Below are 15,322 nucleotides of genomic sequence, written 5' to 3'. Positions count from 1 at the left end.
CTTCAAATACCAATTCCACTGACCCGAGACAAGTTGTATCCCAATTGTCCCATGGGCTTCTCCTGCACAGCATCTATACAATTATAATATTAATTATTAAGTTCCTATCTGAATTAACTTGCTAGGCATCTGAGGGGAGAGAGACTGTGTCTTAACTTGTTCACTATTTTGTTCACCACTTGGCACATATTTGTGAAATGAACAAATACTACTTGCAACCAAAAGAAATGAACTCAGTTGATACAGTGAATTAATGAATAACTAAGTGAATGAAAAAGTGAATCCATGATTGAACACTGATTGTATGTTTGTGTTTCAAATGTATCTGAAATGTTTTTTAAATTCAGTTCCAATTAGATTTCATGACAGTGATGAGTCAAGTAATTTGGTAATTGCACCTTTCTGCTGGACCCTGCAGTTTTAAGTAGTCACAGGTCTTGTGAATCATTTGGCAAATCTGCAAAAAGAATGCTATCTATATGTGTATGCATATGTACATACACACACACACATATATATATATTTATTTATTCCCCACAGAAACATATACATACATATATATATTCCACACATACCACTGGTCTCATGTTTGGTTCAACATAAGACTTGATGGTCACATATAAAACCTCATAGGTCAGAGTCCTGTCCACACCCACACCCCCGTCCAACCCCAAAGACTCATGTACTTCATATGCAACAGAGTTCATAGATGAGACCCCTGTTTGTATTTTACTTTTGGAGTTCAAAGTGTTCAAAGTCATGAACAAATGCAGGTCCTACAATTGAGGAGGCATCACACCCCTGACAGAGGACCACGTTTTTATTCAGGCTATACCACTTGTCTGAGCACCACTTTCCAAACCTTTGCCAGGTCTGGGAGGTCTGGGGGGAGAGATTTCTAAGGACCAATAACTGATATGCACATCTCTTAACGATAAAATACATCATTCCTAGGTTATCTTTTCCAAGGTTTCTGTGAACTAGTTAAAATATTACGACAGTCTTTATTAGAAAATCCCAAATGTTTTATCTTTAAAAAATCAGCAATTCAAGTGTTAAATAGCAGCAGGGAATGGCCAATTTTACTTCAGTATTTACATTGTGGTCAGTTTCTACTCCTACCAAATGGCTTGAATTTTCTTCCGAGAAGCTCCAAACGTTGTTCCATCTTTATCTTCTGTCCTTTTTGATTGGTGTCTGGCCACCACAATAATCCTCAGGCCTTTGGACTATTTTCTTGAACTGACCTCCTAAATCGCAGGTCTGGGTTTGACACAGGAAAGAGAAGTTAGCACAGACACACCCTGCCCCAGCTCTCCAAGGGAAAGGCCAAATTGGCCTTCAAGAGAGCTCAGCTTCTCATGCCTTCCTTGCCTCCTCCTTTTAAGTTTCTTCAGTGCTGCCCCTTGAACTCCCATCATTGGATAGTCTCAGTAAATGCTATCCCCCAAAAGATGAGTTGATCGGTTTGTTTCCTCCCCAGCATTCATTCCGTCCCCTCTGGCATCAGCCACAGGTTTTCTTAGGGAAGCCACTCTCCCCCAGTCTCAGTCCCTGTGGTCTGTACGGTTGTTCCACCTGTATCTACAGATGAGGCCAGTGACTCAGATCTGGCCAGTTGACAGAAGAAGCTGAGGAAGCTGCCTTGCAATTATTAGGAAGCGCCTCCTTGAGAAAGGAGCTGACATGGAAAACAACTGAACAGAAAGAAACCACGTTCTTGTGACGTATTGTGAGCCCCGGCTGTTAAAGCAAGAATTACTCTTGGGCTTCTGCTAAAGCCACTTTGGGTAGGTTCTTGCAATTGAACGAGTAACTGATTCATGAGCAGCTCTGACCCTCTACCTTGAGGTTTGTCCTCTAGGTAAATTAGATCTTCTTTGGCACCAATTGGGTTACTCACCATGAGCAGCTTCATGTTCCCTGCTGTGCAAAGGGCCCGGCTCCTGAAAGAGAAGAAAAGAGGCAGCCTTATCACTGGAAAAGAGCCCCAGGTCCTGTTGCATAGTTGGGAAGGTATGTGCACCCCCCTCCCCCCAATTTTAAAACGGAGAGGTGACAGATTAAGGACAAGGCTCAACCATAGAAACATGAAACATGTTTTGTTGTGTTCTTTAGGGACTGTGATTCCATTCATTCTTTTTTCCCCATTCGTGTCACAGAGCATTTACAATATGCCAGATAACAGATTAGGACCTGGGGCTGCAAGGGCATGACCTGGTCCCTGCCTCCATAGGGTTTAGAGTTGAGCCTCTAGAACCCTAAATGGTGCTGATAGTATTAATCGCACAGATAGTAACTGACACAACAGTCCCTTCTGACAAAGTCATAACTTCCAGAACTAGTGGCATCTGAATAAGATGGGTTTACTGTTTATCTGTATCTTCCAGGACACCAGGGAAGCCAGCATGGGCTCTAGAATCAGGGTGCCAGGCATCTCGTACACCCTCCTGGTGAGAGTGAGACTAGTAAAATCTTAAGAGAGTGATATGGCAACATCTATTAACATTATTATGTGGCTGTCCTATGGCTGAAATACTTGCCTAAAATAATTATAATGAAAATGTTTCATTATGGACTGTTTTTGATCTTAAAAAACATGAAAACAATCCAAATGTCCAAATATGTACAGACTGAAACAATGTCTGAGATATTAAGGGGGGGGAGTTATGATACATGTGTATACTATAACCCCTCTTTTGTAAAAAAAAAAAATAAACAAAAATGTGAGATACATGTAGTATGTTTACAGCTGCCTAGGGGGAAGATCAGGAAGAATATGCACTGAAGCATTAATGTAGAGGGGTGAGATTTCAGGGCACTTCTCATCTCGGTGGGATATACTTTCGTATGACTCGCTTTATAGGAAAGATGGATGCAAACTGCATGAGGACAACACCTTTGCTGTGTTCACCACAATAGCCCAGCACTCGCTTTATAGGAAAGATGGATGCAAACTGCATGAGGGAAGCACCTTCGCTGTGTTCACCCCGATAACCCAGCACCTAGAGCAGTGATGGCGAACCTATGACACGTGTGTCAGAGGTGACACGCGAACTCATTTTTTTGGTTGATTTTTCTTTGTTAAATGGCATTTAAATATATAAAATAAATATCAAAAATATAAGTCTTTGTTTTACTATGGTTGCAGATATCAAAAAATTTCTATATGTGACACGGCACCAGAGTTAAGTTAGGGTTTTTCAAAATGCTGACACGCCGAGCTCAAAAGGTTCGCCATCACTGCCCTAGAGCAAGACCAGGCCTGGCAAGTGTTGAATGAGTGAGTGCAGTTTTTTAAATAAAAAAATACAGAAATGCGTAAGCATAGAAAGTGAAGTGCCCTCATGTGATTCTAGTTCCCTGATGTCCTTTGCACAGGGAGGCAAGTAGGGGTCACAGGGATCCCAAGGCGGCCTCCAGCCTCACCTCCACGTCTGTCCTTTCCAGTGTGAACGAGCTGGGGTTTGCTCTCCTCTCTGTGTCCTGCAGCTTAGTCAACTTTTCTATCAGGAACATTTTATCTTTGCCCTCCTGCCAAGAAGAAAAAGGAAAAGGAAAACATGGAGGATGAATGGTGATGTGGGGTTGAGAAGCAAATGAAGGGAAGGCTTATTTGTAGGCAGGTAGGGTCCATTGGATGGATACTGCCGCCATGTTTTTTTCTTGATGAAATAAAACATGTCATAGTAACGCCAACTAATCCCTCAAAGCCTTCCTGAATTAGGATATTCTCCTCTAAAGCAATTCCCTTAGCAGGCTTGAGTAGCAGCCTTCTCCAGCCTGGATGCTAGAAGCAGCTTACATGCCACTGTCAAAGGCCCAGGACAAATGGTTTATTGTCTCTCCCTTCCTGGCATTCCCTCTGCCCCAGAACCCTGCGTGGGCACCCAGCACTGCCTGGGTCTGCCCTGTCCTCCCACTGAGAATGTCAAAGCTTATAGCTCTGCATCTAAGGACATCAAATCTATTTCATTTGTCAAAGTTATCTGTGTCAATGGAATAGACCGAGTTAAATAATTCCCTAGTTGGGAAGGGGAAGGAAGGAAGAGGGTATGCCTTCCCCAGGGGGGTGAGTTGCTTTCCTGTGAACCTGTTGTAGATAAGAGAGTGGTATGTTCCACCTGAGTTGAGGTGGGCTAGCGAGCACCATTGATGGTCTGCCTAGTTCAGGTGAATCCAGGTCCCATGCCCTCGTTTTTCCTTCAATTTTCACTCACTAATTTTAGTTTCCACTAGTGGATCTCGCTTGTAACAATTATTACTGTGCTGTTTGTTTTATGATGATTTTCTGTTCCCCTCATTCCTTCTACATTTATTAATTGGAAATCTTCCCTACGGAAGCACTGAATTTGGGAATGCAAGGTAATCAAATCATTGGTGAGCAAAAGTCTTCTTTTATAGAGTTCCAGCTAATATATGCAGAAGAATTCTAGAATCAGAGTATCACTATTTTGTAATCCATAATGAAATAAATGGATCTTCTCTAGGCAATACTCATCAAAGGCTGCCAAGTCCATTAGAGATAAGGCTGATGAGTTTTACAATGGATGAGTCAGGCTAACAAAGCACTGATCGCTCTTAACATCACACACAAAAAAGACAATCACATTTTATACCTCAAATGCCATAAGACGCTCATAGCATCATCTATGAAGTATTCTGGCTAAAAAGTTGAGCTAGACTCTAATCAGATCTCTACATCTCACCACTAGTTTACAGGAAATAAAAAGTAAAAAGAGCCTGACTGGCATGACTCAGTGATTGAGCATGAACTTATGAGCCAGGAGGTCACGGTTCGATTCCTGGTCAGGGCACATGCCTGGGTTGCAGGCTCGATCCCCAGTGGGGGCTGTGCAGGAGATAGCCAATCAATGATTCTCTCTCATCTTTGATGTTCCTCTCTCCCTCTCCCTTCCTTTCTGAAATCAATAAAAAAATATATTTAAAAAGTAAAAAGAAACATGCCAGCCCAGCTGGTGTGGCTCAGTGGTTGAGCATTGACCCATGAACCAAGAGGTCACTGGTTTGATTCCTGGTCAGAGCACATGCCCAAGTTGTGGGCTTGATCCCCAGTAGGGGGAGTGCAGGAGGCAGCCAATCGATGATACTTCTCTCTTATTGATGTTTCTATCTCTCTATCCCTCTCCCTTTCCCTCTCTCTAAAAAAATCAATAAAAACATTAAAAAAAACCCACCCCAAAACATGCCAAACACCACAGGTTGAAAATCAGATATATCCAGAATGTGGGAATTATTACAAGACAGTGACCTGCTTTCTTCAACAATAAATGAGCCAAACTGGCTAAGGCAGATTCCAGATTTCTAACAAGGTCCCCAGTGAATTAGGAGTTTGAAGGAGCAAGACACTCAGAGAACTTGCCATTTTTAAAAAATATGTGAACAGTTATAGATTGAACAGTTATAGATTGAAAGACACATTAAAGACATACCAACCAAATACAACATATGGCACTTTTTCAGAACCAGATTTAAACAACCCTAATGTAAAAAGACACTTAATGATACAATTGGGGAAATCTGACCATTGACTGGATATTGGATGATAGGAAGGAATTATTAAGTTTTCTTTCAGGTGTGTTGATTGGTATTGTGGTTCTGTTTCTTTAAAAGTCTGTATATCTTAGGCATATAGAAGTTTTTACAGATAAAATGGTATAAGTCTAGGATTTTCTTTAAAATAACCCAGAGATTTGCAGTGAAGGGATAGTGGCTAAATGAAATAAGAACATACAATTGCTGCCCTGGTTATAGCATCGACTTGTGCACCGAAGGGTCACGGGTTCAATTCCTGGTCAAGGGCATGTACCTGTGTTGCAGGTTCGCTCCTCAGCCCCAGTCAGGACGAGTGTGGGAGGCAACCAGTCGATGTGCCTCTCTCACATAGATGTTTCTCTCCCCACTCCCCCGCCCACTCCTTTCCTCCCTTCCATGCTCTATAAGAAACAACGGAAAAAATATCCTCATGTGAGGATTACCAACAACAACAAGAAAAAAGAAGATACAATTGCTGATGGTTGTCAGGGTGGGTTATGGGCAGGTGGGGGCACATTTTACTATTCTGTTTGGGAATATGTTTGAAAATTTCCATTATAAAATGTTATAAAGGGGGAGAGGATAACAGATGGGTCCAACAGAACTTACATTAATGATCTGTTCATGGAGCAGCCTGATCATAATCTTCCTTCCCTCTGTGATCTGCCAGTAAAGATAGGTGATGATTCTGGAAGAGACGAGAAGAAAGAATGGCAGACATTTTTCACGCTCTGAATTACAATTAGGTGCAAAGGAATTAAAACATTTACTTGAAAATAGATTTGTTCCTGAAAAGTTGTGTCTGGCTGAGTAATAGGGTGAGTACGTTATAGCAATGGCTGTCCCCAGTCTGCACACGGAATCACCTGAGAGGTGGTAAAAGGACTCACGCCATGGCCCATCCTCAGATCAATTCATTGAGCTTCTCTGACTGTGGGGCCAGACATCACTATTTTAAAAATGCACATGATTCTAATGTGCAGCCAGCATTTATGAATCTGGACGGTGTTATTCAGACTTGAATGTGACACAAATTTCCTGGGACTTTGTTAAAATGCAGGTGCTGGTTCTGCAGGTCTAGGGTAGGGCCTGAGATTCCACATTTCATTTTTTAAAAATATATGTTTTATTGATTTCAGAGAGGAAGGGAGAGAGAAAGAGAGATAGAAACATCAATGATGAGAGAGAAGCATTGATCGGCTGCTTCCTACACGCCCCCTACTGAGGATCGAGCCCACAACCCAAGCATGTGCCCTTGACTGGAATCAAACCTGGGGCCCTTCAGTCCGTAGGCCGGTGCTCTATCCACTGACCCAAACTGGCTAAGGCAGATTCCAGATTTCTAACAAGGTCCCCAGTGAATTAGGAGTTTGAAGGAGCAATACACTCAGAGAATTTGCCATTTTAAAAAAATATATACTTTTATTGATTTCAGACAGGAAGGGAGAGGGAGAGAGAGAAACATCAATGATAAGAGAGAATCATTGATTGGCTTCCTCTTGCATGCCCCCTACTAGAGATCGAGTCCACAACCCGGGCATGTGCCCTTGACTGGAATCAAATTCAGGACCCTTGAGCCCACAGGCCGACACTCTATCCACTGAGCCAAGCCGGCTAGGGCAGAACTTTCCATTTTAAAGAGGCCAATGGAAACCTAGTGTTGGGGAGGAAGGCCTGACGGAGAGCCGTGTGTGTGTGTGTGTGTGTGTGTGTGTGTGTGTGTGTGTCCACACGAGGACCTGCAATCTCAGATGCCATCAGGGCTGGGCTTCCAAGAGGGACAGCCATTACTCAGCCAACCAGGTGTTCATGCAGGAAACGGGCCCAGTCTTGTCAGATCTACTTTTTTTTTTTTTTTACAAGAAGTCAGAAGTTGATCTTTTTCTATTTGAAAATGAAAATACACTATCCTATGTATCAATAATGCCCAACCCATTTTAATATGTTATAGTCTCAGAAGGAATCACACATATAATTGTCCTAAGCATTCTCATATCTTTTAAAAAATTTTTTTAGTTTCATGTTTTCTCTTATGAGGGGCAAAGCAGGTATTGCTTTCTTCATAAAACAGGCAAAAAACACCTCACCACACTCTTAAGATAATATTAAACATTAAAAAAAATCACCTAGCCTGCCGGTTTGGCCGGTGTGGCTCAGCGGTTGAGCATTGACCCTGAACCAGGATATCAAGGTTCATTTCCTGGTCAGGGCACATGCCAGGTCCCCAGTAGGGGGTATGCAGGAGGCAGCCAACCAATGATTCCTTCTCATCATTGAAGTTTCTATTTCTCTCTTTCTCTCCCTTCTTCTCTCTATAATCAATAAAAAAGAATTAAAAAAAAAACAACCCCAAAACTCAAGGGCAGCCCTGGCTGGTGTTGCTCAGTGGTTGGAGCATCGGCTCAAGCACCAAAGAGTCTTGGGTTCAATTTCTGGTCAAGGGCACGTACTTAAATTGCAGGTTCTATCCGCAGTCCCAGTAACATGTGGGAGGCAACCAATCAATGTTGCCTCACATTGATCCCTCTTTTTCTCTCTCCCTTCCTTCTTCCCTTCTGCTCTCTCTAAAAAAAATCAATGGAAAATATATCCTTGGGTGAGAATTAACAACAAACAAGCAAACAAAACTCAGGGGCCAAGTCAGGATCATCCAGAACACTGAGCTATTCTGTAGCCCTTTGTTTTCCCACCAGACATCCCTGTAGCTGTCCGCATGGTGTGTCAATAAAGTGTTTGCCAAGGTGCCCCACTCACAATACGATGAGGGTGAGGATGAAAAAGAAGTGCACGCTGCCGATGAGGTTCCGGTAGATCCAGACCACCCACAGGTAGCTGGGGCTTTTACTCAGGGTGTCGATCCAGCTGTAAATGGAGTGAATGAAGAAGGGCAGTCCTCTAAACGGGCCACAATCAGCGGACGGTTTCAATCTGGTAAAACAAGGGACAGAAAAACACCTCTAGTGCGAGACTCTGGTCTAGTTGGAGCTACACTCAGGCTGCACTTTCTAGGCTCTGGAATCAGCAGTTCTTGCCGGTTCCACCCACACCACCTTCCAGAGGAAACCTTCTCCCAGCCCCAGCTGGTGTATTTCATACTCATGACCCACATCCTGAGGACCAGCGCTCAGACAGGAGTATCATCTCCAGTGGTCGGCAAACTCCTTAGTCAACAGAGCCAAATATCAACAGTACAATGACTGAAATTTCTTTTGAGAGCCAAATTTTTTAAACTTAAACTATATAGGTAGGCACATTGTTATTAACTTAATTAGGGTACTCCTAAGGCTTAGGAAGAGCCACACTTAAGGGACCAAAGAGCCGCATGTGGCTCGCGAGCCGCAGTCTACCGACCATGGATCTGAGCCCACGGTAGTCAATTCACGGCAGCCTCTGTGGTACCCAGGCTCAAAGAAATGAACTGGGGCAGCCAGATTCTCTTTCTTGGGGACTTGAACTCAGAAATATGAAGAGAGGACCCTGTAATCTATGGAACCTGAAGGTGTGGCGATGATGGCCACGGGCACTCAGTTGTTATGAACGAGCAGAAACTAGAGGGCAACAAGGGACTGGTTAGGAAGAAACACAAAAAAGAGTAACAAGGATATTGTGAAGCAGAGTAGCCTGCTCTGAAGCCACTTGAATTGCCAATGGTTCCAGTTCCACATGTATCCTAAAAACTAACCCACTTAAAGTTCTATTTCCTTCCTCCCTTCCTTCCTTCCTTCCTTCCTTCCTTCCTTCCTTCCTTCCTTCCTTCCTTCCTTCCTTCTAGTTTTACTGCACTTGTACCAGGCACTGTGCTAGATACTTAGCCCTGGAGAATCCATAGTAAACAAAACAGACATGGTACCTGCCCTCGCAGATGTCTGTTCTAGTGGGAAAGATGGACAACCAATGAGCAAACAATTAAAAAAGATTCAAACAAACGCATTTCTGACTGTGAACTATGGAATGAAGAAAAGAAATTGGCCTGGGAGAAAGCAGAGGTGGAACTGACAATAGACAAGGATGGTCCCGAAGGTCAGAATTTGGAGATGACTTTTGAGCCAAGAACCAGAGGATGGAAAGAAGGTCTCTAAGCAAAGGGGGTGGGGAGAGCTCTTCCAATAGAGAACCCTACTCCACATGGGGAGGAGCTCTCAGAGTCTCAGGAATGGAGCGAGAGCTGTGGGGCCAAAGGAGGAAGGAGCCGATGGGGGTGAGGTTGGAGAAGCAGGAGAGAGCCTGATCAGACAGTGCCTTTCAGTTTATTTAGATGCAGTTCTGTTCTCCAGGTGGAGGAACTGGCCTTTCTCCATTTTTCAGAAAGTGAGGAAGCTGAGCCAGTCATGAGGGTGGGCCCCTAACTCAGACTTATTCCCTCCCTTGGATGTGTGTCTGTTGGTTAGCCAGGGAACCTGGGGTTCAACACTGCATTGAGCATGTCTCTTTACTCTGATGGTTAGACATCTGGGGCTCTACTGATCCTGGAGAGACTGCCATTCCCTGGGCTATCCTACAAACTCAGTCTTTCATGTGCAAACCAACCAATCCAGAGCCAGCATTCCACCCTCTATCAAGCTCTCACACCTTGGGTCACGATTCTCCTGCCCCAATCACCCCAGGGCCAGATATCTGGCAACTCCAGACAACCCCAATACCCCAGAGCCTGCTGAAATTATTCAAACTAGCCAGTCCTTACCCTGCCTCACCATTCCTCCCATGGAAGCCACAATAAAGGCTCTTGCCCACCTTTCCCCATTGCTCCTTCTGCCTCCTGAGCTACGCTGGTGCCTGCCCATGTGCCCCCTCTGTCCTTTGTGATGGGTTGTGCCCCCTTTTTGGGGATCTGTGAGTATAACAAATTATCTTTTCAGTGGCAGTCACCCCCTGATCTGTCGGCCTCACCAAGTCTGAATAATAATAAAACCTACATTTTAAAACACCCACCCAACCCAGCTCTCAAACCTCATCCTAAGGCCGCCATCTCCTACCTCCAGATGGTGATGGCCAGGGTGCACAGGACCCCAGTGAAGGACGGGAAAAAGAGCAAGAAGATGAAGAAAGTCATCATCTGTGAGGCCCGCCAGGCTTTGCTCGGAGGCTGGAAATTCATCATCAGGCTGATCTGAAGAGAGAGGAGTGGCCGCCTACCATCTGTGAGCAGGCCAGGGGGACCCCAGCCAGATACTGGCTTCCCGATAACCTTCTCAGCCCGCCCCCACACCCTCCCACTCCTGATTCCAACCACCACGGGGTCACATGTGAATGAGCCACGCTGATTGGTTCCGACTTCAGACTGACTCACATTTTTGACGTAAAACATGATGAAAAGAGTAATCATTTGGATAAAGGGCAGCAGAGGGCAGAAGAAGGTTCCAATCCTGTGAGGGAGAGAAGGTGAGTGTCAGAGATCAGGGGAGACATGCGGTGGGGGCATAGAGGGGTGTGGAGGGAATGGAAAGGGGGTGTTATGGGCTGTATCATGCCCCTCAAAAACTCAAATATTCAAGTTCTAACCCCAGTATTTCAGAGTGTGACTGTATTTGAAGATAGGGCCTTAAAATGAGGTGACTAGGGTGGGCCCTAATCCAATCCTCTGAAAGAAGAGGTTAGGACACAGACACACAGGGGGAAGACGGTGTGAAGACACAGGGAAAAGATAGTCTTCTATAAGCCAAGGAGAGAGGCCTCAGCAAAAATCAACCCCGTGGACACCGGACACCGTGATCTTGGACTTCTAGCCTCCAGAACTATGAGGAAATAAATGTGTGTTGTTTAAGCCCGCTGGTCTGGGTTTCTTTGTTATGACAGGCTAATAGACTAATGCAGAGGGAGACTGCTTCCATCCCTACACCCCCGGCAAGTTCCTCCCACCGTACCCAGTATCCACAGCTGCTCCCTTCCCAGCTCTGGAAAAGAGATTTTGCAGAGAACCCCACCCACACAGACACGAAACCACCAGATGTCCTGAGCAAGCGCTAACTGAGGTGCCCCAAATGTGAAACACGTCACCCTCCTCCCTCCATGGTACCCAGAAGGTCTGAGGTCCTGCAGGGACTGACATTAAACTACATCGAGTTACAAATGAGAAGGCACTCCCTCTTCCACAATCCTCCTTGCTCCGGAGCCCAAAAGAAGATCTCAGTTTGGTGCCAGAATCTCTTTAACTCATAACATATGCCAACCTCCCATTTGGTTGAAAAAAGGAGGCGGCTTCTGACTGGCCCTTAGCAGACAGCAGCATTTAGCTAGAATGTCATGACTGCTTGTGATGAGATTGATATTATTTTCCAAGATACTTGCAATGTCTGTCAAATGACACTGGTTTTTCATTTTCTAATTATAAAATGAAGACTCCTTTAAAAATGTATTTAAGCTTGCCCCGCCAGTGTTGCCAAGTGATTGCGGGTCGACTTATGAACTAGGAGGTCATGGTATGATTCCCGGTGAGGGCACATGTCTAGGTTGCAGGCTCAATCCTTAGTTGAGGGCATGCAGGAAGCAGCCGATCAGTGATTCTCTCTCATCAATGATGTTTCAAGCTCTCTCTCCCTCTCCCTTCCTCTCTGAAATCAATAACAATATTTTTTAAAAATGTATTTAAGCTTAAAAAAGGCAAATATTTTAAAAAATAATATTAAGTAAAAAACAGTACAGGCGATATGTGGATATGCCAATAATAGACAGGCTGGTGTACAAAAGACTGAAGTTTGGGAAACACTTTCCTCACCTTACCTCTACCATCATCCCTAACATCACTCAGTTTCTGTCATTATATTATCTTCTTTTAAAGCTCATCATCAAAGGCAATAGTCTCCTAAAATCCACGGAGGCTAAATCTATAATTGCCACTGAGAAGAGAAAAGATGTTTGTATTTTCAATTGTGCTTATTTATGAGTTATTAGCAAAAACCCTTAAAGGCCCAGAAGTAATAATGGCCATCTCCGATTGTAACTTTCCCCCACTTATAAAACATTTCTGAGTCAGGTAGTCACTACGCACTTAGTACGCTTCTCATTTAATCCTCACCTAAACCTGTGAAATAGGTACTATTATTGTAGCAGGCAGTTAGACAGACAGGAGCAGAGTAGGACAGGTGCTGAAGGTCACCAGGGTGCAAAGCTTGGGGTGCCTAGCAACAGACAATTGTAGGATGGAATCTTGCCTCCAGGGTGACTTTTCCTCCCCTTTCATATTACTAGTCATGAGGTTTAGACCCCCTGACCTTTCATATTGCTAGTCATGTGGTAGACCCCCTTAGAGGAGGAACAAGGTGCTGGAGAATACAAGCCCTTGCACAGGCACTCCCCCTAGAGCAGTGGTTCTCAACCTTGGCTGCACATTAGAATCACCCGGGAATCTTTTTAAAATCCTGATTTCCGGGCCTCATCCTCTGGAAATTCTGTTTCTTTGTTATGGGATGGGGCCACAACATTAGTAACAAAGAAACAGAATTTCCGGAGGATGAGGCCCGGAAATCAGGATTTTAAAACGATTCCCAGGTGATTCTAATGTGCAGCCAAGGTTGAGAACCACTGCCCTAGAGACAACATCTAGGCCTCAGTTGTGTTTCAGCCCCAGGCCCAGAAAAGCAGCAAAGCCAGGCATTGCTCATGTAGGGCCAGCTGCATTGAATAATGATCCACTGCATTGGCGCTGGCCAATCAGTGGAGACCACAACCCTGGAAAGCTGATGAGTATTCTATTGAGAGCCTCTCTTGGGACCTTCCCTTAAAAGCTCCTAGGACAGAGGGCCCAGCCTTCTCTGGAACAAGGCTCTCTCTGGAACACGTGGGAGCCTTTCCACATTTATATCCCTGCTTTCTTTCTCTTAAGTTCCAAGAGCCCTTCTTTTGCCTCTGTAAATTGTTTCCTGAGCCCACAGAGGGCCAGTTGGCTCACTTCTTCCACAGCTCACATCTCCCTCTGTGACGAACTATGTGAGCCTTGGCTCTGAATTCCTTCTTAGCCAGAACTCAAATACCGTACCAAGGTTGCTGAACCAAACTCCAATCTCAGGTAATATTCTGAACATTATCACTTCCATTGACAGATTAGAAAACTGTTTAGAGAGCGTTTAATTAACTTGCCCAAAGGCACCCTGTTGGTTGATATAATGTGCTCAGGTGTCAGGGCGTAACCTGCAACGTGCAAATACATCACCTAAAACCACATAAAGAAAAAGTCCTCACTACCTCTAAAAAGAAATTCATCTAAAAAGAAATTAATTGACATTAGTGAGTTATTTGAAGATAGCTAAATCACCCAGGGCAACTCTAAAGAGTCGGAAAATAAACCACTTTATAGTTGGATGGCATATTGAAGATTGCAATGTAGTTTCCATATATCATCTGACTCAATCCTGAACACAATTCAAAGGCAGCTATGATTATGTGAATTTTATTTTTACTCTAGTTAACCCTGACTCGAGAATATTTTTCCATTGACTCTTTTTTTTAGAGAGAGTGGAAGGGAGGTCGAGACACGAAGAGAGAAACATTGATGTGAGGGAGACACATAGATTGGTTGCCCTCTGCATGTGCCCTGACCAGGACTGGGAATTGAGCCTGTAACTGAGGTACATGCCCTTGACCAGAATCGAACCTGGGACCCTTCAGATAGGGCTGACGCTCTATCCACTGGGCAAAACTGGCTAGAGCTATTATGTGCATTTTACAGATGAGGAGACAGGCTCAGAGAAGCTCAGCGACCTCAGTGAGGAGCAGAGCCAGCCCCAGAATCCAAGTTTCTTTGTTATGGCAGCCTAATAAACTAATACAGGGGGCACCTGCTTCTAATTTCAAATCCCCTACTTTCAAATTAGCAACGCCCCAACGGATGGAATCTGGGATACACCATACAGAATTCTGGCCTTAATAACATCATGTTAAGATAAATAAAAATAATCACTGGCTATTGGTTTGAGTTTCTAGGTAAGCTTGTTAAATATATATTTTTTAATATTTTATTGATTTTTTACAGAGAGGAAGGGAGAGGGATAGAGAGCCAGAAACATCCATCAGCTGCCTCCTGCACACCCCCTATTGGGGATGTGCCCGCAACCAAGGTACATGCCCCTGACTGGAATCGAACCTGGGACCCTTCAGTCCACAGGCCAACGCTCTATCCACTGAGCCAAACCGGTTAGGGCGCTTGTTAAATATTTGATGCAATTAGCTGGCTAGTCTCAAAAGACACATGTGCACCCTCCGGCACACATGCACATACATAGCTGCTAAGACAGGCCACAAACCCCCAAGGCTACAGAGGCCCCATCCAGTGTTACTATATCAGTGAGTATAGCAGACCAGGTATAAGAAATAAACAGCCCTCCTGCCTTTATTTTCCCACTTCTATTGAAACATCCATCAATGCAAAGTAAAAATTTCTACCATAAGAAAACGAATACCAGAAGGGCACCAAGAAATGGCAAATCTATGTTGGGAAGATAATAGCGAGGGGGGAACTATGGCAAATTGGAGGGGCTCAGCCCAGCTCAAGACCCAGCCAATTGTTACCATAATGCAGTGGTTCTCAACCTGTGGGTCGCGACCCCTTTGGCGGTCGAACGACCCTTTCACAGGGGTTGCCTAAGACCATCCTACATATCAGATATTTACATTACGATTCATAACAGTAGCAACATTACAGTTATGAAGTAGCAACGAAAATAATTTTATGGTTGGGTCACAACATGAGGAACTGTATTTAAAGGGCCAGAAGGTTGAAAACCACTGCCATAATGGGAGACGGATACATCTTTCCTTTTTTGGAAGAAGTCAA

At 44.3% G+C, this 15,322-nt stretch overlaps 1 protein-coding gene and 1 long non-coding RNA gene across 5 annotated transcripts in view; one reads left to right on the top strand and one right to left on the bottom strand.

Moving 5' to 3' along the window:
• Positions 1-984: 984 nt before the first annotated feature.
• Positions 985-15,322, bottom strand: part of TMC5 (transmembrane channel-like 5) — a 65,339-nt gene continuing 51,001 nt past the window's right edge. For 2 of the 4 annotated variants that reach the window (XM_014544428.1, XM_005872007.2), the window contains 7 exons: positions 10,844-10,919; positions 10,530-10,663; positions 8,311-8,484; positions 6,166-6,244; positions 3,430-3,534; positions 1,904-1,946; positions 985-1,263 (listed from right to left, as the gene is read on the bottom strand). In XM_014544428.1, coding sequence (XP_014399914.1) covers positions 1,217-1,263; positions 1,904-1,946; positions 3,430-3,534; positions 6,166-6,244; positions 8,311-8,484; positions 10,530-10,663; positions 10,844-10,919 — 658 coding nt within the window. In that variant the 3' untranslated portion in view covers positions 985-1,216. Of the gene's footprint in view, positions 1,264-1,903; positions 1,947-3,429; positions 3,535-6,165; positions 6,245-8,310; positions 8,485-10,529; positions 10,920-15,322 lie in introns of all 4 variants that reach the window. The other 2 variants (XM_014544426.1, XM_014544427.1) reach the window with 1 other exon arrangement.
• On the top strand, positions 1,258-2,930 carry LOC106727097. Its single transcript, XR_001363257.1, has 3 exons — positions 1,258-2,016; positions 2,391-2,453; positions 2,867-2,930. It is a non-coding gene; the product is annotated as an uncharacterized LOC106727097 (long non-coding RNA).

This window comes from Myotis brandtii, unplaced genomic scaffold (genome assembly GCF_000412655.1).
Source record: "Myotis brandtii unplaced genomic scaffold, ASM41265v1 scaffold363, whole genome shotgun sequence".
NCBI classification, from domain to species: domain Eukaryota; kingdom Metazoa; phylum Chordata; class Mammalia; order Chiroptera; family Vespertilionidae; genus Myotis; species Myotis brandtii.
Note: the sequence above shows the minus strand (reverse complement) of the source record. Positions and strands in the feature narration are given on the sequence as shown.